At 42.2% G+C, this 24,719-nt stretch overlaps 1 protein-coding gene across 5 annotated transcripts in view; it reads right to left on the bottom strand.

Annotated features, from left to right (window-relative positions):
- The window catches only part of RUNX1T1 (RUNX1 partner transcriptional co-repressor 1), a 140,781-nt gene that overhangs the window by 2,971 nt on the left and 113,091 nt on the right, over positions 1–24,719 (bottom strand). For all 5 annotated transcript variants that reach the window (XM_074944108.1, XM_074944107.1, XM_074944110.1 and 2 more), the window contains 3 exons: positions 23,865–23,933; positions 15,549–15,739; positions 1–154 (listed from right to left, as the gene is read on the bottom strand). The exon at positions 1–154 is cut by the window's left edge and continues 2,971 nt beyond it. In XM_074944108.1, coding sequence (XP_074800209.1) covers positions 1–154; positions 15,549–15,739; positions 23,865–23,933 — 414 coding nt within the window. The remainder of the gene's footprint in view (positions 155–15,548; positions 15,740–23,864; positions 23,934–24,719) is intronic.

Here is a 24,719-nt window from a genome sequence, read left to right as displayed (position 1 = left end):
CTGGTGTCTCTCCTTGCTGCTGGGCTTGGAGGGTCTGCCCACAGATGTGGTGATGCTTCTCCCAGTCCTTGTGCTGGCAAAATGAGCCACAGTATCGCGCCGTGTTGCAACCGCTGCAGGTTTCACTAGCTTTACGACCACAGTTCCAGCAGCTCTAGAAGAGGAAGAAGGGGACAACAGAACGTTAATAATTTTGTCCTGAATTTTGTACCAAACACATTAAACACAATCCATATAATTAACAGAAACTGCTAGTTAAACATTGGCCTAATTAAGGACTACTAGCCTAGCGGTTAATACATAAATACTTCAGATACCTTGGGGTAGATTCAGCCCTGGGGTAACTCCACTGACTTTGGCAGAATTACTCCAGGGATTTTGGCCTTGAGAAATTAGGGCAGACACTAAAAAGGGAATCACTGCTCCAGATGTCAGCTTGTGGCACACAAGCCTCAGGTTTACTTTTGTGTTTATTTAGTCTAACAAATCACTTGAGATTTTCAGCTCTCATCACTATGCTGATTAGCTGTAAGTGCCCTAAAATTTCACAATGATTTCTCTACCGGATTTATTTTTTAAAAAAAATTCCCCAAAAGAGGGGAAATCAAGTTATTAAAAATGTGAGGGAAGAATATACATCACAGGTAAAACCCCAATCCTGGAAAGACTTAGGCTATGTATATGTATGTGTCCAGCACACAACTACCAGCAGTGGGTAGGTTATGTGTAGCTTCAAACCACAGTGAAAAGCTAGCTGCATCCACACTGCTATGTGTAGCAATATGCAGCCATGAAAGGCTCTGCCCAGAGGGAGGCAGTGGGGAGCTACCAGAGCCTTTCTCCGCTGCCTCCCGCCATGCCAGAGCCTTTCCCCACTGCCAGAGTCTTTCTCTGTGGAGGGGAAAGACCCCAGCAGCAGGGAGGCAATGGAACAATACACTGCTAAAAACAGCAGTGTCGGCAAGGGAGGCATTGCTTGGGGAAGTAGAGCCCTGTGCATACACCCAGGGTTCTGGTGTCTCTCTCTGCTACTTGTCTAAGCAGTGCCTCACCATCTATGCTGCTATGTATACTCGTGCTTGGGGTGTGTGCAGCGTATGTAAATCTACGTGCCGCTGTAAGGTGTGTGCAGTGTAGACGCACATGCTTAACTTTGAGCAAGTGAGTAGTCCCCCTGGACTCAAATTGGCCCACACACTGCCCCAAGTTAAGGGCATGCCTAAATCTCTGCACAGAGCCTAAGAGGCTGTCACACAGTAGCTCGCAACAGGCCAAAGGACAAAAACCTTACTCAGTTCCCATCAATTGAGTCAATGGAATTTTTGCCAGGGAAGGACTTCACAATTTGCCCCACTATACAGAACATCACAGCAGCCTGATAGACACAGAGTTTCCTAGCCTCTTATTGTACATCAAGAAAGCAAGACTATACATTTTAAAAATTCCCTCACTTTTCAAATGTCATTGAAAAATATCTCTTTATCAGGAATAAAACCGGACATCCATGAACTCCCTGCTCCGAGTCCTACCCAAAGAGTAGCAACCACAGAATATGCCATTCACTTCCCCACAGTCCCTCGCAATGCCAGCTGGATGCTGGAGCACATCCAACCTACAAGTGATATTCCTAAACTACATAAAAAAATCCCAATTACAGAACAGAACAAAGACTTAAATCCAAAACAATATTTTAAGGAAATTAAACATTTAATTGGAGTCAAGTGGTTTCTTTAGAAAATATCCTGGTGTTAGTTCTATCCTTTTTTTGGCGCAGGAATATTCTGGCAGATGCAAGAAGAGTAACTGTCTAATACTCACTGGCTCCTTCAGATTGAAATCAGATGTACATGGCATTCTCAATTCAAACTGATTAAACACACAGACTAAACGAGGTAATTACAAATACATGTGCTGGGGACTCTTTTTTTTAATTTGTAAAATTGTTCACATCTTTTAAAACACTTTTTTAAAAAGGGGGAATTACAAACTCACGGAAACAGATGTTTTTGGTAGTTAAACTGTTGGAAATTCAGATTCCGTGTCTGACATCACCTGGTTTTGATTCAGTGTTCATGATCTCAGGTTAATTCTCCTTAGACTCAGTCCAGTTCTGGAGCAGTATGACCACATTACCGCCATTCGGACTGGATAACTTCACTATATTTTTAAATGCATTTTAACTTTTTTTTTTTAAAACAAGCACACTTTTTTGTCACCACAATGAAAAGCAACTCCAATACAAATGATTTTTGTAATTGTGTGCACAGGAATAAGATGCGTTCAATTCTATCTGGAACGTGCTTGCACAGAGTTACTGCTGAACTGGCAATAACCAGCTTTGTTTGGTTATGCTGATTTTTAGAATTGCAGAATTGACTATTCTTGTTCATTCCCTATCCAAAAAAGGGTCCTGATCATTCATGGGAAGACCCGTTAGCCCACATACAGTACCATTGAAATCAGCAGGGCTCTCTACAGGTGCACAAGTCCCTTTGTGCAGGTTTGATTGCAGTACTGGGTAGATTCATTGTAAAATGTTTTGATGCTGGAAAATATAGCCTCTATCTAGTCAAGTTTCTATTCAAAAAATAAAAGCCAAGTTTCTAAAAATCCTCTTTTTTGTTTTGAACTTGATGTGCTAGATTCTACCTGAACAGAAGTGCTTGTCCAGTGCTCAATTTGTGCCAGGGCTTGCCAGGGCTCACCTCTAGGCTTGGCAGTTCATAGCCCTGGCACCTCTGGGCTTGCTGCATCAGTTATGAACATTAAAAAATTGCTTGAGTCCCATCACCTCTTTCATTACAAATTAAGCACTGTGCTTGTCTCTTATAAGTCTGCATAGCAGGATGTTACAAACTCTCAAGCTGGAGCCACAATGTTATGATGCAACCAGCTGTCCCAAAATGCATTTTTGTGATAGAAAACAAAGTCACTTACATCTTACGAGTATTTTTTTGAACTGGCTATTTTATTAATTAAATCATCTGAAGTCTCTACAATGCTTTGAACATGTAAAATGCTATATGGGTGCTAGATTTTATTAAAATTTTTAGTCACTCACAGCTCTAAATCAATGCTTTATAAGCTATTACCTCATATGTCCCTACATTGTCTGGTACGTGCTTTTGTCCACTGCATTTATCAGTTACAATTCAACAGGACTTTACAGCTTTAGTCTAATTGTGAGAATAAATGCACATAAAATTCATTTTAAAATTCTTGCACCTGTTTATGTACCAAATTATTATATTTAAAAGTACTAAAGAATAGTCCTTCTGTGTAAATTGGCAACAAGTGTGCATTCGTGAGGATACTTACTTGCATTGCCATATTAGCTGTATTTTGTAGCATACAATCCACTGGTCCCACAAGGACTTCTTTTACAGAATAGTACAGACCTCACCATTGTTATCTGGGAATACACATCAAGGAACCAGTACTATGTCATGCTACAATCCATATGGTAACATAATGTGTCTACATGAAATTGAGCAAAATTTCTGTATTTAAATGAAGCAAACAACGCAGCTATGGATTTTTAATGTGATTTCATCTTTTATACAACCCCTTAAATACTGGCCTAATGTACTGCAACACCAGTTCTTGTTTTGTACTGAGTTCCAGATGTATCCTAATACTGCAAGGACAGGATCATAGAGACCTTAGACTCCTTGTGCACGAGTTAGGCTATACACAGGCCAGATTTTCAGCCTATGTAACTCAATTTAGCTTCACTGACTCCAAGGATGTATTGACTTAATGGAGTTTGGCTGAATGAGGATCTGACCTTGAATCTAACCCACAGGTCCCATTTTCATCTTCCAGAATCACATTCACTACATCAGGGTCGTCCCTAGACATTTTGGTGCCCTACGCAGCCTCCCTGAAAAGGGAAGGGCTGGCCCCAGGCCTCCACGAGGGGGCAGGAGCAGGTTGGGGGGCGGGGAAACCGCCCTCAAGCATGAGCCGACTGAGTGGAGAGGGCTGGGGCCAGGTCGCTCCACTTCCTGATGCCCGGTGATTACAGGGTGGGCCCGACCCCGCACTCACGGGGCGGCGGGAAGTGGAGTGACTCAGCCCCAGCCCACTCCACTCTGCTCCCTGGCTCCCAGCCTTGGGACTTGGGAGGCAGGGGGGAACCGCCCCCCAGCACTCACCAGTGGTGCGGCTGGGAGCTGGTGGAGCGGAGTGGACTGGGGCCGGGTCGCTCCACTTCCCACAGCCAAGTAAATGCAGGGTGCGTCCGATCCCTCCAGCAGTCTCCTGGGATGTAGCTCAGGGGAAGGGGTGGAGTGGGGGCAGGGCTGGGGTGGAGCAGGGGTGGGGGCTTTGGGAAAGGGGTGGAGTGGGGTGGGGCTGGGGAAGAGCAGGGGTGGGAAGAGGCAGGACAGGGGCGGAGGCTTTGGGGAAGAGGGGGAGCAGGGGCGGGGGCAGCATTCTGAGCCGGCCAGGGGATCGGTCGGGCTGCTGGAACAGCACGCAGCTGTGTAGGGCACCAGGAAATTTGGGGCAGTTTGGTGCCCCAAATTTCCTGGTGCCCTACGCAGCTGCATAGTTTGCGTATGGGTAAGGACAGCCCTGCACTACATCTCCCGCAACTCACAAAGTGAAACCATTGTTATTCAGAAAGTCTTGGACCAAAGCTTATCCTCTTCCTGGTTCCGATATACTTTATTTTGAAGATTTCTCAGCTTCAAACAGCTTTCATAAAAAGAAGGTACGAGCAATATTATAGGTTGTGACTGCAGCTCATGTGGACATCCATAAGCTACCTTTAATATAATTAGCTTGAGTATTGGAGCAGTGAAACTTCTGCAGAAGCTCACCTGAAACCCTGGGCAATTACTCCCATGGCTAGTTCACACTGAAGCAGCTTCAGTGCTACTGGTACCTGAGCTAGCTATATTAAAGCTAGCTTGGGTATGTCTCCACAAGTTGTGTTACACCCAGTGTGTCCATAGTTGCACTGGCATTCATTGTCTTCAGGGGCTCGGTGCATCATCTCTTATTTCTGTAGTGCATAGCTCTAGTAGTGCTTACATAGACAGAACCCTTTCGGATTGAAGTTTGGATGACAGCAATCTTTCTGGCGAGCAAAAGAACTAGTTCGGCGTTGCAATGACTCAAAACATTCAACTGCCTATTGAAGATATCAAGCAGGAAAATGAGTCATTACTTAGTTTATAGTCCCAGTTGTCCATCCTGTGCAATTCTAGTTTTCCATGAAGTTCGGTGAGCTATTCCAATGCAGGAATGTGTCAACTTTCTCTCCCACAAATGGCTGCAGAACCCATCAGACTTCCTACTTTTGCTGTTCCATGTCTTACAGACAAACAATTGTTCCATCACTGTTTAAAATTTGTGCGGATTCCTACTCTCCAAAATCCTTGGCAGAGCATTACTTCAACAGGTACATGCAGCTAATAACTCTGAATTTTTTTTTGTCCTCATCAACAAATGCTGCTCCAAGATCTCCATCTTGGAGATCTCTAGCACTGAGGCTGAATGTTTGCTAACACATTGCATTTGGCAAGCCATTTTGCCCTACACTCTTGCCATCACTAGCCATCTTTTAGAAATATTTTCTGTTATTATAGTATTTGCTTTGCTCTTCTACTTCCTGTTGAGACTCAGAAGGGAGCTGGCTCAAAAAAAAAGTATCTTAAGATGTTAAAAGGCGATCTACTTTGAAAGGTCTAAATATGGTGCCATACTGTTCAGAGTCACCTTTAACAAAGTTTCTGACGTTCTCCACTTTCCTACGAAAGGCAAGTAATACTGTAGTGTTAATCCTAGTTATGTTAAGAACCCAGATTTCCTGATGTTTCCTGGAGGGAGTAAGAATAGTGCACCTACTGGAGAGTACTGGGAACCCTAACTGCTTGCACTAAAAGTTAATCAATAAAGAGAAAAAAAGAATACGCGTGGGTTACTGATTGCACAGTGGTGTTAAAAAAGGCCACGAGCCAGTCCAGCCAAGCAATAAAGGATGTGTGCAAATACACTGACATGTAATTTATTCAGCACCTATCATCATGGGGGATGCTTTTCAAAAGTGCCAGCGTGACCAAGCAATACAAGTCCTATTGATTTTTAATGGGACCTAGGCACTTTTGAAAAGTCCACCCAAGTCCCATTGAAAGTCTATGTGATTTGTGCTCCTAACTCACATAGCCACGATAGGTAGGGATTTTAAAAGTGCCAAAATACACCATAGGGTGACCAGATGTCCCGATTTTATAGGGACAGTCCTATAAAATCTTTTTGGGTCTTTTTCTTATCTAGGCTCCTATTTCCCCACACCCCCTGTCCTGATTTTTCACATTTTGCTGTCTGGTCACCCTAATACACCACCACATGCAAAGCTGTCTCCAAGCTGCAGAAGTCTGGGATTAAGTAACAGGTGATAGCTAAATACTCAGGGTTTACTCAAACCATTGGTGTTTTATTGTTTAGAAATCCAAGTTGTGACCACCACAAATAAAATATGTTAGCATGTGAATGTGTTTAGTGTGCAACAGGCATAGAAATCAGGCTGGTGTACTTTACCTTTTATGGTTCAAATATGAGTGTGAGTTGTCAAGTTAGATGACACAATCCTGACCAGTCAGCATAGACCAGGCCCCTTTGTGTTCACAAGCATGTCATAGAATATCAGGCTTGGAAGGGACCTCAGGAGGTCATTTAGTCCAACCCCTTGCTCAAAGCAGGACCAATCCCCAATTTTTGCCCCAGATCCCTAAATGGCCCCCTCAAGGATTGAACTCACAACCCTGGGTTTAGGAGGCCAATGCTCAAACCACTGAGCTATCCCTCTCCCCTTATATGGCATATAAGTATAATATTCAGACACACCATAGAACTCGATAATGTAAACAAGCCTTAACCCTACACAATCCTTCAAAGCAGTGTTGGACCAGTTACACATTTTGTTTTATCTAAGCAGCTGTCTGAACAAAGAAAGCATCTGCGTCAACTGGAGTGAACTATCATATCCATGTTTTTTCCCCTTCAGAGTGGTGAAGAACACCGCGAGTGTTAGATTTTTCAGTGGCATTTTATATTGGAGCAGAGACAGATGTTTTAATTTTTTCAATAATCTGGCCAGTAAGTTTACTATGTCTCTTTGCTAAGCTGTTCACCCTTACTATTAAAACTGATTTGCACAACAGTATGTTACAGCCAAAGCAAGCACAGCAGTCATTAAGGAGTAGCTGCTCACATATGTTTTGGTTCTTAGCCAAATCAGCTACTGATGAACAGATCATCCTTTGCCTAGTTTCCTTTTCTGTAATTGTAAGGAAGTAGTAAAGAAATAATTTGTGGTTCTGAAATAGTCATGCTGACAGGTAGGCCTGCTTCTGTCTTTTTGCTTTTAAACATACTATCCCTAAGAGGCTGTGGTTTACTTCTAGCCCAGGATCTGTACAATTCCTTGGAACTCTCTCCATAAAAAAAAACAACAGATGAGTGCAAGCCAATCTCAAGGTTTATGGAGATCTTCCATTTTAAATACAATATAGGCACTGAAGTAATGGCATTACTCAGTAAATAAGAACAATTCAAATTAAAGCAAAAAGTGCCATCTGACAGGGAATCTGGTCAGTGGAGAAATAAAAAGGAAATACTACAATGCTGTGTGTCTCACATTTCTCAAAATATTGTGGGCCACTTCTTAAAACTGAGATCCTCTCCTACATCGCACTCCCTCCTCAAACCCTAGTCAGCACTTTCCACAGTGTTTGGTTTCACATGATTAGATCATTCATACTGGACCAGCATTAATGAGAGTACATGACAATAAGCTCACTTTAATGAGATGGGCGCTCCTGACTAGTTACTTCCTCCACATCGTATCTTTGCTGCTTATTACTTCTTCCTCATTGTTGAGGAACTTAACTTTTACTACTGAATCTCCTCTCACTGCCTGCAACTCCCATTGCTTTACTCTCCTCAGCTCATTGTTCAGCTTGATTCTATTCTCTTGCAAAACAGTAGTTTTTCTTGTTTGATTGGTCAAAAAAGCCTCTGGAAACCCTAACAAAGTCCTGGGATGATTATGACATGCAGTAAAGCCTCAGAGATACCTAACACCAGAGTTACGGACTGACCGGTCAACAAATGTGAAACTGGAAGTAACCAATGAGGCAGCAGCAGAGAGAAAACAACAACAACAACCCCAAATACTGTACTGTGCCACGATCTTAAAGGTAGGCACATATGGGCTGACTGTCCCCCTCCCCCCATCTTCACCCCCTCCTCCACGAGTGGGGCATCCACTTACATCTAGGAGTGAAGACGCTGGGGCTGCCAGCCCAAGGCAGCTGGCAGAGCAGGAGCAGTGCTGGGGTCTGTTTTCCCCACACACCCCGGGCCGGAAGGGGGACAAGGTTGCACTCTGACCCAGGGAAAGAAGCTGTCTGCAAGGAAGCTGCCCACACTGAGGAGTTTCAGAGTAGCAGTTGTGTTAGTCTGTATTCGCAAAAAGAAAAGGAGTACTTGTGGCACCTTAGAGACTAACAAATTTATTTGAGCACAAGCTTTCGTGAGCTACAGCTCACTTCATTGGATGCATTCAGTGGAAAATACAGTGGGGAGATTTATATACATAGAGAACATGAAACAATGGGTGTTACCATACACACTGTAACTTTGTGTAATGACCCATCCACTCCCAGTCTCTATTCAAGCCTAAGTTAATTGTATCCAGTTTGCAAATTAATTCCAATTCAGCAGTCTCTCATTGGAGCCTGTTTCTGAAGTTTTTTTGTTGAAGAATTGCAACTTTTAGCTCTGTAATCGAGTGACCAAAGAGATTGAAGTGTTCTCCAACTGGTTTTTGAATGTTATAATTCTTGACGTCTAATTTGTGTCCATTTATTCTTTTACGTAGCGACTGTCCAGTTTGACCAATGTACATGGCAGAGGGGCACTGCTGGCACATGATGGCGTATATCACATTGGTAGATGTGCAGCTGAACGAGCCTCTGATAGTGTGGCTGATGTGATTAGGCCCTATGATGGTGTCTCCTGAATAGATATGTGGACACAGTTGGCAACGGGCTTTGTTGCAAGGATAGGTTCCTGGGTTAGTGGTTCTGTTGTGTGGTGTGTGGTTGCTGGTGAGTATTTGCTTTAGGTTGAGGGGCTGTCTGTAAGCAAGGACTGGCCTGTCTCCCAAGATCTGTGAGAGTGATGGGTTGTCCTTCAGGATAGGTTGTAGATCCTTGATGATGCGTTGGAGAGGTTTTAGTTGGGGGCTGAAGGTGATGGCTAGTGGCGTTCTGTTATTTTCTTTGTTGGGCCTGTCCTGTAGTAGGTGACTTCTGGGTACTCTCCTGACTGTCAATCTGTTTCTCCACTTCAGCAGGTGGGTACTGTAGTTGTAAGAATGCTTGATAGAGATCTTGTAGGTGTTTGTCTCTGTCTGAGGGGTTGGAGCAAATGCGGTTGTATCGTAGAGCTTGGCTGTAGACAATGGATCATGTGGTGTGGTCTGGATGAAAGCTGGAGGCATGTAGGTAGGAATAGCGGTCAGTAGGTTTCCGGTATAGGGTGGTGTTTATGTGACCATTGCTTATTAGCACCACAGTGTCCAGGATCTCGTGTGGACTGGTTCAGGCTGAGGTTGATGGTGGGATGGAAATTGCTGAAATCATGGTGGAGTTCCTCAAGGGCTTCTTTTCCATGTGTCCGGATGATGAAAATGTCATCAATGTAGCGCAAGCAGAGTAGGGATATTAGGGGACGAGAGCTGAGGAAGCGTTGTTCTAAGTCAGCCATAAAAATGTTGGCATACTGGGGCCATGCGGGTACCCATAGCAGTGCCGCTGATTTGAAGGTATACATTGTCCCCAAATGTGAAATAGTTATGGGTGAAGACAGAGTCACAAAATTCAGCCACCAGGTTTGCCATGACATTATCAGGGATACTGTTCCTGATGGCTTGTAGTCCATCTTTGTGTGGAATGTTGGTGTAGAGGGCTTCTACATCCATAGTGGCCAGGATGGTGTTTTCAGGAAGATCACCGATGGATTGTAGTTTCCTCAGGAAGTCAGTGGTGTCTCGAAGATAGCTGGGAGTGCTGGTAGCGTCAGCTGCTGGAACTGGAGCCTGAACTGCACTTTGTTCAGAGTTAATGAACATTTCAGATTTACGGACAACCTCCATTCCCGAGGTGTCTGTAACTCTGTGGTTCTGCTGTATATAGAAAAAGCTACGCCGGGGTAGTTTGCTCCAAGACTTAATACAAATGTTAAAGGTTGTAAAATCAAACACTCAAAAGTTAGGAAATGCCAGTAAGAGACAGGGGTCATGAGATCTAATAGTGTATGATCATGTAATGAAAGACTATCATATTGCATATGCTCTCGGGAACCACAGGTTGTATGAGCAACCTTAAATCTGGCATACCCTAACTTTTGGGATTTTTACTTAACAGCCTGAATGTTCATAGCAAACTGAAAAAACAAATTCCATTGTGTGAAATCATATTGACTCCATTCCCCCCACAACTGGGTCATCAGCAGCATTGGAACCCAGGCAATTGTATCTATAGTGTTGACCTGGCATAGTTTAGTAGCAGGAGTAGGATGTTATCCTCTGTGTGGATCAGGCACCAGAGAGTGATGTGAACCAGACTTTGTTCAGTGACTTGCACAACTATGTGTTTGACGGCAGAGGAATGTAGGGAATCAGGAACTTTAGGCCGTATGCTCTATTCCTGGCTCAGGAAGGGAATGTGCCCAAGTGGTTATAGAGAGCACAGTCAGGTGTGTACATTTTACCATTAAGCATTCATACTGCAGTAGCACCACGTGGCCTCAACCATTGTGCCAGACAATATATAAATGCATTGTAAGTAACAAGCCCTTTCTGAAGAAAAGGTGGCTGAGTAGATACAACGTGAGTAGATACAGCTTAGAAATCTGAGGTCAAATCCTAACTCCACTCCAGTGGTATACAGGGACCGAAGGAGTGCAGCTGCCATTGGGAGAATTTTTCCCAGTCACGGGTAGAGTACAGCTGATTAATGTGGCCCTACACTGATCTCACCCGCAGTCTTATAAATAGGGTCATGCCAGGGGCAGAATGGGGAGTGGTCAGAGATGTCTGCATTCCAGACTGGTGAAGCCGATGAGCAGCTGAGTAAGGCTACTGTAAACTGGACTAATGTAGGCTGAGGGCTTCATCACCCCTTGAGCAGCCTAAAACTAGGAAGGTGCAAAGATGGGTTAAAGCCACTTTTGTCCATTCCATTCCTGGGCTGATCCTTTTGAGTGGCACATCTGGGCACAGAAAAGAAATTGGCCCTGAGTTTGATTCCCAGATCTACCAGAAGTGACCTTTTATAACTCTCAGTTACCCCATCTATACAAAGCTGGGAAATTATAGCTGCCGGTGTCTTGAACTAGGGGCATTGAGGCCTTGCTCAATTAAAAATAGAGCCCCGCAAATCTGTGGATATCCGCTTTATATCCGCATCCACGGATGCAGATATCCATGGACCATTTTTGTGGCTTGCAGCTTGGATGCGAGATACAAATTTTGTATCCAAGCAGGACTCTGCAGCACACACTCACCCGAATGGAGCGGCTGTCACCCAGCCCTCAGGCTCCAGCTCGTCTCTCTGAATCACACCGCAGCAGCAATATCCCGCTGGGTATTATGGGAGTTATAGTCCCCAGTTTGCTTGAACAGAGGAGGAAAACTACAGCTCCCAGAAGGGAGTGCGACCGTGTGCTCCTGCCCAGCGAGCAAAGCGCCAATTTAAAGAGGTGCGGCTGTAATTTAAACTAGCGGGTGGCAACAGCAGACACGGTGAGGAGAATAGTTGCATATATTAAAGCTGCTACACCTGCATAGGGGTATCGAAGCCCCTGACTGGGAGGGCGGCACTGCACATGAGGGCCCAGGATTTTAGCCTCCCTTCCTGGAGTGGGGAAGGAGGTATGGCGGAGATAGAGTGGGTGGGTGGTAGGGCAGGAGGTCTCTGGGGAGAAGTGGAGGGCGGTTGAGGGTTGGGGTCTTGGCACAGCCTTGCAACACTGGTGCATGGTGACCTGTGGAGCTGTTAGTAGAGACCTGCAAATCCACGGATATCTGCTTTATATCCATGAATATCCACATTCAGGGATTGCGAATATCCACGGATAATTTTTGTGGATTGTGGATCAGATGCAAATTTTGTATTCATGCAGGGCTCTAATTATAAGGGCTGTGAAGTACACAGAATTAACACCAGTTCACCACCAGTTAGTGGAAAGAGCAGCGATTAGAATTTAGTCTCCTCATGGTGTTCACCTTGCCTTCTTGTATGTCTAAAGGGTGGGAGCAACAACAACCTGCTGTCTAGAGATCTGTGCCTAGGAGCATGCTCAGTGCAGTTGGCACACAAGGAGTTGTGTCTGGCTGAAGCATGTACAGTACACATGTAATTTTAGAGATTTTAGCAACATGTCTCTAACAAGTTCTACTGAACATGTAAAGATATAATCCTCAGTAGATTTCTATCTGGTCCAAAACAGGATGGAGTCTCACAGAGAGATCAAAAGATTCCTCTCTGACCCCAGAGCAAATTTCAAGTTTTTTCTTTGAACCCTAAAGGGCCTAAATCTTTTCCAAAAAGGAAAAAAAGTTGTAAACTTGTTTCAACATGGGCAAAACTACCTATTTTCCACTAACCTCATTCTTGGAAATGGCTGAACCATTTTTACATCACCTTAAAAAAAAAACATTCCAACAAGAGTAAATTTGACCCCAAATGGCTACAGTTTGGTAAAATTACAAGCAACTGAAAACAGAGGCTTATAATGGACGGTGCTAGACTACATAAACTATAAGATAGGTATGATTCCCGTACACCATTGCAGTAGGGTTAGGATTTGGCCTCAGACCTCTAATCTGGCAGACACAAATTTCGTCCACTTAGTCACCCTGTCTCGAAAAAGGGACCGTTACTTAGAATGCATTGCCTGAGTGAAGACTGCAGGACCAGGCCACTAGATTTGTTTTTCAAATAGATTTTTAAAATCTGGTCTGATCTTGCCAGTTGACTGGAGATGGGATGAATTCAGAGGCCTGCAAATAATGTTTATTCACAGGCTCCGGGGTAGAATGGATATACTTTTTATCCACATCCCTTTGGAATCAGGCTAAAGGAAAACTTTTAAAATTTATATTTCTAGGAAATTAACATCCCAGTAAACAATAGCTCTGGAAATGAAACTACAGTGTTAGATAGAGATGGCTGATCCTATGTTGCCACTGCCAGAAGTGCTACCATTCAGGAATGCAGGAGAATTTGCACAAAAATGCCCAGTGTGAATTCCTTTGGATGCACACTTCTTTGGAGGAGAATTGTCTGTGTATATTGGCAGACAACAGGTGTTACATTGATCACTAAACAGATTAACTTTACAATTTCATCTTAGGCATTTACCTTTGGAATTTCAGCTTTCATAATAGGAATCATTCGTATTTACACATGAAAATGATAGCAGTTTAATGATCATAGCTGTCAGACAATATGTCAGACAAATACCCTTTATGCGAATATACGAGGGGGAAAATGCCCTTGAATATCTTAGCTACAAAATGCCAATAATTTGAATTTATGTCTCATTTAATTCTGCAATAGAATAGTTAGTACTTAAAGAGTGCCTACACTTCCCTTAGTCTCTCTTTTCCTGAGAAACTTTCAGATGCTGAAAATTAATTCCTTTTGTCTTCTTGTTATTCATCTGTTACATATTATGGAAAAACTCTGGGCATCCAATGCTCCCACAATGGTCTTTCATCTCCAGAGAAGTCTGGTATGAATTAAATTCTTATGCTCCCTCAAATTATGGCTATGTATTGCAGCATGCCACTGATTTATCAGCTTGTGATTTTTGCCAGTTCTTTCAGCATGGTGTAACTACCTAATCTGAATCTCTTCAACCTAAATCATTCTTCTAGATTACTAGCAAATGCAGTAATTAAAATGCTTTTGCAATAGTGTACATAAATAAACATTCATATATAATGCGATACAACACACCTAATAGCTTGCCAATTCCCTGTGATATAGAACTTGTATAAAAACATGCTTTTCTACATTTTTTTAACATCTCCCAATCAGACCAATAGTTTATGAGAGCAATGTTCTCTGGTTACCATACTTTATTTTGAAATGGCTGTTAAAGTGGATTTCACAAATTTAGCAACAGTTTATAAGGGCATTTTTAATCATGAGTTTCCTTTCCATGTGATGTTAATGTTTCTTTCTTCTCTAAATGACATAGGATTTCATTGTATCCAAAACACTTCAGCACTGGCAATAAGTCTATTGTTCTTTCACTCCTGACTTCCTGCTATATATGCTGCCATATGTCCCATACCACAAGAATTCAAAGCTTCCACTATCATGTTCAAGTCTGAATTGAGGTTTACCATGCTCATTCCTATTTTACTCTGTCGCTCTTTCATTCTATTTTTCTCTTGCCAGATGCTGTTTGTCCCGCCCTTCAGCTCACACATAATCTCTGTAGCTGAAATAATAAATTCTAATCAAGGAAACATTCTTGTAACGCTGCATACACATCTTTTTCTTCCAGGAATCTAGTTCTGTGCTGATCATGTCTACACAAACTCCCTCCCTTTGCAAAAAAAACCCCAAAAACCAAACAAAAAAAAGCCTAAATAAATGTCACTTATTTTGGGGACATTAGAATTTCATTATTTATCATTGGTTTCAGAGTAGCAGCCGTGTTAGTCTGTATTCGCAAAAGAAAAGGAGTACTAGTGGCACCTTAGAGACTAACCAATTTATTTGAGCATAAGCTTTCGTGAGCTACAGCTCACTTCATCGGATGCATTCAGTGGATGTTGCTGTAGCTCACGAAAGCTTATACTCAAATAAATTGGTTAGTCTCTAAGGTGCCACAAGTCCTCCTTGTCTTTTTATTATTTATCATCGTTCACTGAATGTTATTTCAACCACCAATTTTAAGTAGATTGTGTTATTTTAAAGTATTTTAATTTTACCCTTAAAGTAAATGGAAAATATACAGACTATATTCCCATCACTGCATTGTTCTTATAGTCTCATTCTCCTGCCCCCAATCAATTTAAAGCCATTTCAGACTTTTCTTCTGAAGCAATTGCTGGCCACGGTCGGAAGACAGGATACTGGGCTAGATGGACCTTGGTTCTGATCCAGTATGGTCATTCTTATGTTCTTAGACAAAGATAAACAAAAAAAACAAAAAATGAAAAAAATTGAGTATTAATTCTTTATTGCAGGAAGCTGGGTGGGTTCAAACTCTGACAATGAGACTCCGCTTTGGTATATTTTGGAATAAATTTTGAGATGACTCCCCTCCTACCAGGGCCGGCTCTAGGTTTTTTGCCGCCACAAGCAAAAAATTTGCCACCCCAAGGTCCGAGAGCGCAAAAAAACCCCCAAAAGCTGGCTGGGATGCCACCCCTGGAATTGTGCCGCCCCAAGCACGGGCTTGCTTTGCTGGTGCCTAGAGCCGGTCCTGCCTCCTATGGAACTCCTTACCTCACTTGAATCTTCCTGTTGATTGATAACAGCTAATGCATCCTCTGCAGCCTGTCGCTTGGCTTCTGCAACAGTGCGCTCCATTTTAGCTCTCTCTGTAGTGATCATGTCGTGGGCTTTCCGTTCTGCCTCTGACACTGCCTTTTGCAACTCTGTCATCGCTTGACGTTTTACTTCATTGACTGCTTCCTCTACAAACAAGGCAAGAAGTCTTCATCAGCACAATAGGTTTGGTACAGGACTGTTTGATTAGAGGGAACAATGCACGAAGGAAGCATATATCCTGCTAATAGCATGCCTCATCACTTCCTGAAGTAGGATAAGGATGAAACTGAGTCCCTATGACCTATTCCCGCCTTCTACTTCCCTATCATCGGAGGAGTACATGAAGTGCTCAGATAATAAATGGTGGGCCGTATAAAAGTCTAGCTGTTTCTGATCTCCAATTTATCCTTTAGTATCTTTCTGAATATTTTGCTTGAAAAATGTGTTCTGCAGAGGACTAGATTTATGAAAGAATTCTATGAAAGTAACTAATTGAGAAATGACACTGTGAACATTTTAAACTCTAGGCACTATGATAATACAAATAATAAATTAATAATAATAAGTAACATTCTGGTTTTAAGCTTCTGTAAACCAGGGCAGGACACTGGTATACACACCCTTAAAGGCATTGATGGGTTCTCTGGTATATAAAAACCCATTGTAGAGTATAATGAAAAGGTGCTCAGAGTTAATACACCTCTTAAAACAAAGTCATTGATAAACAGAGAATCTAACTTTAGTGCTTCTAAAGTCATTTCCTGAATATGTAGTTTTCTAATGCAAAAGCTAAGTTTCAATGTTTCCTGTTTTGTGTCTAAACGCATTGCTTTTTTGTTTTAGTTCTTACCAATTGATCTTTGTTTCAAACCAACATTCATATTTTGAAGAATTAGGCCCTGATTCAGCAAGTCACTTCAGCACATTTAAGTCAACCGGAAGTAGGCACATACTTAAACATGTGCATAACTGATTTGTTAAAATCAGAGCCTTAGTGTTGTCTTAGGCAGATATAAATCACTGCAATTAAATTATCCAGTATGAATTAGTGTAATACATTCTACTAGGCTACCCTGGAAAACATGAGTTGTCATGAATTGGTTATTCAGTTTTTGATGCAAGAAGAATGCAAAGATTTTACTAATGTACAAGCTTTCAACTGACAACTAAAACAAGTAATTTCTTTTTTAAAAAATTAACTGCTCTAATTAACAAGGAAACCATCCTACGCCTGAATTAGTTTATCTAATTTTCATCTTTATTCAAAGCAAAATGACAATGATTAATTGAAAATTTAATAAGCAATAATTATTAACTTGGCAAACCTAGTACCAATTAACACTCTATTAAAACTAATTATGACATGTTTCACTCAAGTGTTTGCACTTAATTGTTTCACCCACTTAAAAAGCACCTTAATTAAATGTTCTGTCTAATTAAAAACATAGATTCCTAATAAAAATGTCTGACTGTAGATTAAAAATGTAAGAGTTACAAATGTGCTATGGTTACTTTGGGTTTTGTTCAGTATTTCACATACGTGCGTGTATATACAAGTGTGGGAAATCCACAACTTTCCCAACTTAGAGCTCTACATTTGCAGTTAGTAATCCCAACACTTGATGTCATTTGCTTTGTTATAGTAGCATAATTTAAAGAAGCAAATTTTTAAAATTATTGTATTACCATGAATAATCCTAATTTTAAAGTACTAATGTATAATCCAAATGACACATATTGACTTTATTTGAACCTGTTCAAAATGATAACTATTTCTGTTACACTGCTGCCTATTGAACTAGGCTCTGTACATACATGTAAGAATAAACAGTCTCTGCTCCAAAGAGATATGTTTAAATTGAAGTTTTGGAGAGGAAAGAAATAAAATTAGAGATAAAACTTATGCCTTTATTTTTATGAGACTGAAAATATGCCTTTATATTACCATACCATAAATGTTGTTTGTGGGGAGGGCATAGGGAAAGGGGAAAATCATACCCTTCAACTATACAACCAGGGCCTAATTTACTTTGAATATTCAAGGTGAATTAAAATTCTATCTAAGTGGCAATACAGGACAATAATTTTTGCTTACGATCAAAGCTGCAGCTTGACTAATTGTATATGCAAATAAGGCAATTTATATTTAAATTATGCATTCCTATTCTAGTCCCACAGGCACACACAGATCAGCAAAGGGAATTGGTAGGACATTTGCAAGGTGCTTGAATATTTATTACCAACTGCAAACATTCTCTGATCGCTTGAAAAGAAATACACAGCAGCAAACATACAGATGCAGTTTTATTACCATTTTTATAAAATTGAGGCAACTTAAATACAGACCTTTTGCATTTTATGAACCACAGTTATTAACAAAGCTGATTTTTTTGTGAGAAAAATCTGTAGTCTTTATGGCATTTGCTATGAATGAAAATATTTTTAAATGTGTATGAGGCACTTTCACTGCACTATTTAATCTCATCAAATCTTAATCTAAATTGAGAAGTTTGCAGTGGTTAGAAATCCCAGTTTAAACTGTTTTTACAAGATTTAACAGAGATTTCCTAGTTCAATGCTTTATACACATTTATTCTGATAAACTGTTTTTATTTTGATTGCTGTACATAAGGTGGGAGGAAATAGGTTCAGTCACTATTGTTTATAATCTAATTCTGTATTGTAAAAACTTACTCAAAGGCTCAAATGGTGTTGTCAAAGTGTTTTAAAACATTCTAGAGACCACAAGCTGGGGCAGAATGAAAATGTCTCTGGGTTTGGATGAACTACAAATTTTGGGTTTTCAGTTATATTTGATTATATAAATGGAGAGCTGATATATCAGGTGTGATATCTGATTGTATTAATATAACCACAAACAAAGCCAAAAAGAGAGAAAAGCTTATTTAGTTTTTTTCAATCACAAAGCAATAACAGTGTTTCAGTGCTGTACAAATACATGACTTTACCTCTAAAGAAAACTATTCTTCCAAATAAACACTTATTAGCTGCACATTCTATTATTATAGATAACCCATAATAGTTGGAAGTGTTTTATTACTCCTGAGGGAATTCTGCATGAAAAAATTAAAAAATATGAACACAATATTTTAAAATTCTGCAAATTTTATTTGTCAATAAATAAATGTGGGTCCAGCACGGTAGTGGGGAGCACAGGCCACTGACTGCATTGAGGTGGGAGATCACCCTGAAGCCCCCACCTTCCCTGGTACAGGGACTTGGCAATGAGGCTGCACCTGACCCTGACACAGTGAAAGTCCTAGGCCTGCCCCAGAAGCACCCTGGTGCCCTGCCTCTCTGCGCCAGGTGCACCAGGTGTGCATGGGTAGGCTCAGCCTAGCAGGATACAAGTGTGGAGGGACTTAGTGTGAGAGGATCCAGGTGTGGGGTGAGAGGTTTCTGTGTGGGGCAATCTGGGCATGGGAAACTCAGTGAGAGATCTGGATGCACAGGGGTTCATTGGGGAGTTCCAGGTGCAGGGGCAATGGGACTGTGCAGGGGATCCACGTGAAGGTGGTTGGGGCTCAGCGGAGGGGGGGGGGTCTGGTTGTGGGAGGGCTCAGTAGGGAGGGGGCAGATGCTGGGGGAGTGGGGCTTGATGGGTTGGGGGTCCAGGTGCAGCTGGCTGGAGACTGGTTGGGGGTCGTCAGAGGGGTCCAGGTGTAGGGTGGTAGGGCTTCTCAGGGTGGGGGTTCGAAGGGCCTGCTTAAAGGGGGAGCCCCAGCTGCTGCCAAGGGGACGCTGCATGCCAGGCTCCCGCTTCTCCTCCCCGCCCCCCCCCCCAATTCCCCTCTCCTTCTCCATTCCCCTCTCCTCACTCCCACATTTCCCTCCCCTACCCTATTCCACACACCCTTCCTTCCCCACTGCCTCTTTCCCCACCTCCCTTCCCTCATTCCCCTCTCCCTTACTCAGCCCCACCATGGACACTCACTGTTGCACAGAAAACAGGAAAGCTCCCAGCACACACAATCATTGACTGACTGGCACTAGGACCCAGGAGGCAGCATTCTGCTGCAGAGTCAGCAGAGCAAAGAGGAAGCCTCCTTCAGCTGGGCAGCTCTGCACTTGCAGAAATGAGGGGGAGGGGTAATGGCACATAACCCTGTGTGCCCCCCTTACCTCACCTCTGTTTGGAGGGGGCAACCCCCCACCCCCAAAACCCCTGCGCCCATGGTCTTCCCCACCCCTTCCCCGGCAGGCCGTTTTCTGCAGGGAAGCACAGGAATTCTGCAGGGGGGCTGTTTTCTGTGGGCTCGTAGTCATGCAGAATCTCCCCAGGAGTAAGGCTTTGTGGACAGTGAGGCACTGCAGATCTGATGGTCACAGTTCAAAATAAAACCCATGTTACAGGGACAATAGCCTAAGGGCAGTTATGGACACTATAAGAAGAGATTTTACTTTCCTAGACAGACAATATTTGTCTTCCCGCAGAAAAAGAATAATAGTGGAATAGGCCACCACTTCCCTTCCAGAGAGGGAAAGGGTGATTAGTTTCAAATATCAGAAAGCATGAAAAATGTGGCTAAGGACGCACATAAGTCTAAGAAATATATGTATAAGACCTCTTAATTTCCTCACAACTGCTAATCATTTGGGTGCCTGTTTAGTGTTTATTTATGAGTTCAGTTACAACATTCACTCATGCTGAGCTTCAGTGGTTTCAGCATTGGCCTGCTAAACCCAGGGTTGAGAGTTCAATCCTTGAGGGGGCCATTTACGGATCTGGGGCAAAGATTGGGGATTGGCCCTGCTTTGAGCAGGGGGCTGGACTAGATGACCTCCTGAGGTCCCTTCCAACCTGATATTCTATGATTCTACGTGAGCAGCCCCAGAGAGAGAGGCATTTAATAGGACTGCTTGCATGAGTACTCTCTACTTGACACAAACAGAGTCTTTTGGGCCTGACCTTACATACTGAAATCAATGGCATTCTTTCAATGGACTTTTATGGGGGCTGAATTGGGTTGTTATGGCTCGAGCCTACAAGATGCTGAGCATGCTAATCTTGCTCCAACAATCATGTAAGCATGTGCTTAACTTTAAGCATGTAGCTCAGGGGTGGCCAACCTGTGGCTCCGGAGCCACATGGCGGCTCTTCAGAAGTTAATATGCGGCTCCCTGTATAGACACCAACTCCGGGGCAGGAGCTACAGGCGCCAACTTTCCAATGTGCCGGGGGGTGCTCACTGCTCAACCCCTGGCTCTGCCATAGGCCCTGCCCCCACTCCACCCCTTCCTGCCCCCTCCCCTGAGTCTGCTATGCCCTCACTCCTCCCCCATCCCTCCAAGAGCCTCCTGCACGCCACGAAACAGCTGATCGGGAGGCACTGATCGGCGGGGCTGCCGGTGGGCAGGAGGCACTGGGAGCGGAGTGGGGGAGCTGATGGGGGGGCTGCTGACATATTACTGTGACTCATTGGCAATGTACATTCGTAAATTCTCGCTCCTTCTCAGGCTCAGGTTGGCCACCCCTGAAATAGCTAGTCCTAGTGAAGTCCACAAGCTAAGCACATGTTCACATACATGATTTGCTGGAATAAAGCCCTGGACTTTAAACTTGTAGAAGTTGCCCACTAATTTTTGATGCCCAACTGGAGACAGCTATGCCTGATGTTCAAAGTGCTTAATCCCTAAATCTTTTGACTTCAGCTGGAGTTGTGTGTGCTCAATACCTCTTTATTCAGGCCTTCAGTGTCTCAAGTTGGTCACTCAGAAATGGATGCACCCAACATTAGTAGGCACTTTTGAAAATTTAAGCCTAAAATTTACTTTTGAAAAAGGCTGCAGGTTTTGTGACCTTACTAGATAAGGATAGCAGACACATATGTGACTCGCAGAAAAGCAGCACAATGACCTCACCACACATTAAGCGATGGGGCCCTTTTATCTGGCTTGTCGGAGCGGCCGTGTTGGCCCCTCAAGGGCTAGAGAGCCAAAGAGTTACCAGCTACATGGGGGCAGATTCATACCAAGTCAGCTGGGAAGGAATTTGTCCCTCATCGTCAGATTGGTCAAGGCAAGGTGGGGTTTTTTGCCACCCCCAAAGTGGGCTGGGGGCTTAGTGGGGGCAAAATAACCACAAAATGGAGGTTAAACTATGGTGTCACAACTCATTCTGTAAGCTTGGGGCAGATGTCCAGTGCAGGTACTCCGTAGGAAATGGATACAATGATCAGATAAAATGGACTGGGAAAGGATTTAAAGGAGGTATTTTTTAAAGGAGCAGAAATAGGAGAAGTTGGGGACTCCTATGACTGGCAGGGAATCAGTCACCTCTCCTTTATAGCCCTTTTAACCCTCATTTGACAAGATCACAACAGCAGCTTGTCTGGGAAGCAGGACGGGCAAGGGAAAGGATTGCCAGTAGCCCCCCAGATATATGTAAATGATTATGGAACTACCTGCACTGTACAATTTTACCTGCTGGGTATTCTCAGACATTTAGGAATAAAATTGAAGACTAATTAAACCACGTCCAGGGTCTCCGGTCCTTCTTCTTGCAGAGCTGGACAGTGGTTATAGACATCTTATTTATGATTCTCTCAATCAAAAATTATGTTCAGTTAACATTAAGGATCCAATTTAAATCCATGTGAGAATGAAAACAGAGTTGGGACTAGAACCAGGTCTGAATCAAAATCCCAGATCCAAAACAACCCAACAGGACAAATGTTCATAATGTGTAAACTGACACAGCTCCTTTCACACCAGTTGATGATCTGGACCCAGAGCTTGAGAATGTCTGAAATTTGATTACAAAGACAAATTTTGCAGCTCTAGGCCATCTCTAGTAAAGAGTGAAACACCATTCTTCTTTTACTTTCCTGTGTCTAGGAATTGCAAATAATTTGATATGTCAAGTTTACAGAATTTGCCAAGCAGCAAAACCTAGAGATCCTATGAAGAATAAAGTTTCAACTTCAGAAATTCCTCCATATAAGATTGCTGTAAATGATGGGGTTTTTTGGACTCCATCATATTTGATGATTGTTTCTTATTTTTAAATTAAGATACTACCATAAATAAAGGAAAAATGAAACAAACATGCCACTGACATACCACAGCATCACATTTCAGGGCTAAGTTTCCTTTGGACATCGGAAAAATTGTAGATTGAATGAGTTGTGTTAGTTATAGCATAAACTGTGACAGCTAAATAAGATATGCCTTGAATATATATCAACAAATGTGTATTCCAAAAGATGAATCCACAGTACATTAAATGACATGACTATGTCTATTGCATCAATATGCCTTCATAACATTGTGTATTTTTGTTCTGTAATAAACAAATAAAAACTCTAATAAAAAGCAGTTAGAGGACAAAGTAGAAAATCCTGAAACTCTTGTATCTGCCATTTAATCATTAAAATTATGGGTCACCTTATCAAAGGCAGTAGCAATGGGACATAAATGTGCCCCTTCATCCTAGCATTTGCACAATCAAGCAGACATTTGCACATGCAAAAATCAGGCCTGAGTGCACACAAACTGGTAGCTGAGCTCACGCCCTGAGGATGAAAGCCTAGCTTCTTTGAAGTCAATGGCAACATTTCTGTTGACTTCAATGAAGCCAAGATTCCATCCCACGGCAGTATCATCCGTTCCAGTGAACCCATGCTCATGCCAAGCTTCATGGAATTCAAGGAGTTCTGTACAATTCTGCCAATGCAGAACAGATCACAACATCAGGGACTTAGTGTGTGCATGTGCTGGTACAAATATGAGCGCAGTTGTGCAGATGCAACATTGTATCCATCTTTGAAATTACTGTGTTTAACAGCGGACATCTCACTGTTGATTAATAGCCACGAAATATTACACATTTTTTCACATTACAGTCCCAACTCTGTATTTTTCCATTTTTTAAAAAAAGTACATATTTATGTTTTCTTTTCCCTTGGAGGTTAATGGTGTGGAAATCTTCAAACTTAAAAAATTGTCAAACTTTATTTTTTTTAAATTGCTCACAGACGGAAACTTTTGTATATCAAGTTTCAGCCTGAAGCCATTATAACCCCTGAAAATTGGGTTATTTAATGGAAATATTGACAGCCCCTAAACTGTAGTGGCAGATGTTTTTATAATAAAGATTATTTCATGTTCTGATCAGTTCCAGTTTACGATTATTAAATAAAATTTCTTTTTGTTACTAGTAAGCCCTTTCTTTTCATTCCTCACATCAGTGCATTAACAACTGCACACAGCTGCCAGAACACTAAGCTCATGTTTTTAAACAATTCTTACCAGCTTTCTTCCAGATCTCCTCTGGCACATATCCAGAAGCAGGCCTATGAAGGAATTCCCGATGTGATTCTACAAGAAGGAGCAGGATAGGGTGGGGAAAAATAAAGAGTACTGTAAGCAATGCTTAATCGTTAAACAAGGCTTAGAGAAATGCCCTTTCCCTTTGCTTATTAGTCAGACAAAAGCATGTGAGTATTATCTTTATATAAAATAAAGAGAACACTATGGCCATAGCCCATAAATGTCACCTAGACCAGTTAAATGTTTGAGACTCTACTGTTTCCTCTCAAGCAGAGCTGTTACTATTTCACTTTATTTTTGTTTTACAGTGTTTAAAGCCAGATATGTATGACAGTTTCCAGCCTCTTAAGGCTGGTTTTGCAAACCCTACTGAGGGATAGACATTTTTCTTCCTTTGCAATCATATTTATGAAAAGAATAATGCAATAGTTTGCATTTGGCACTTCCATGAAAAAGAGAATGGTTACTGCTGAGAGGAAGAAAAATCCAAGATGTGATACTGATGATCAAATAAGCCTTTCACAGATAAAGAAAGGTGCATTTCTGTATGTCCAAACCTACACTTCTCTAAATCTCAACCAACACTATAGGATCTATCTGCAACATTTTCAAAAATAGGAGCTGAAAATCAGGCTTCTAAATCCATACCCCTAAAAAAGTGGCCTGATTTTCATTTCTCCCATTGAAAATCTGGTCACATTTTATAGGCTCTTGTCTTTAATAGTTTGGCCTCTGGACTTGATTCTAGGCCCACTGAAATCAACAGGAGCTTTTTCCATATACTTCAAAGGGCTTTGGATAAGGCCCTACATAAACTTGGATGCAACAATTTGC

This window comes from Natator depressus, chromosome 2 (genome assembly GCF_965152275.1).
Source record: "Natator depressus isolate rNatDep1 chromosome 2, rNatDep2.hap1, whole genome shotgun sequence".
Lineage (NCBI taxonomy): Eukaryota > Metazoa > Chordata > Testudines > Cheloniidae > Natator > Natator depressus.
Note: the sequence above shows the minus strand (reverse complement) of the source record. Positions and strands in the feature narration are given on the sequence as shown.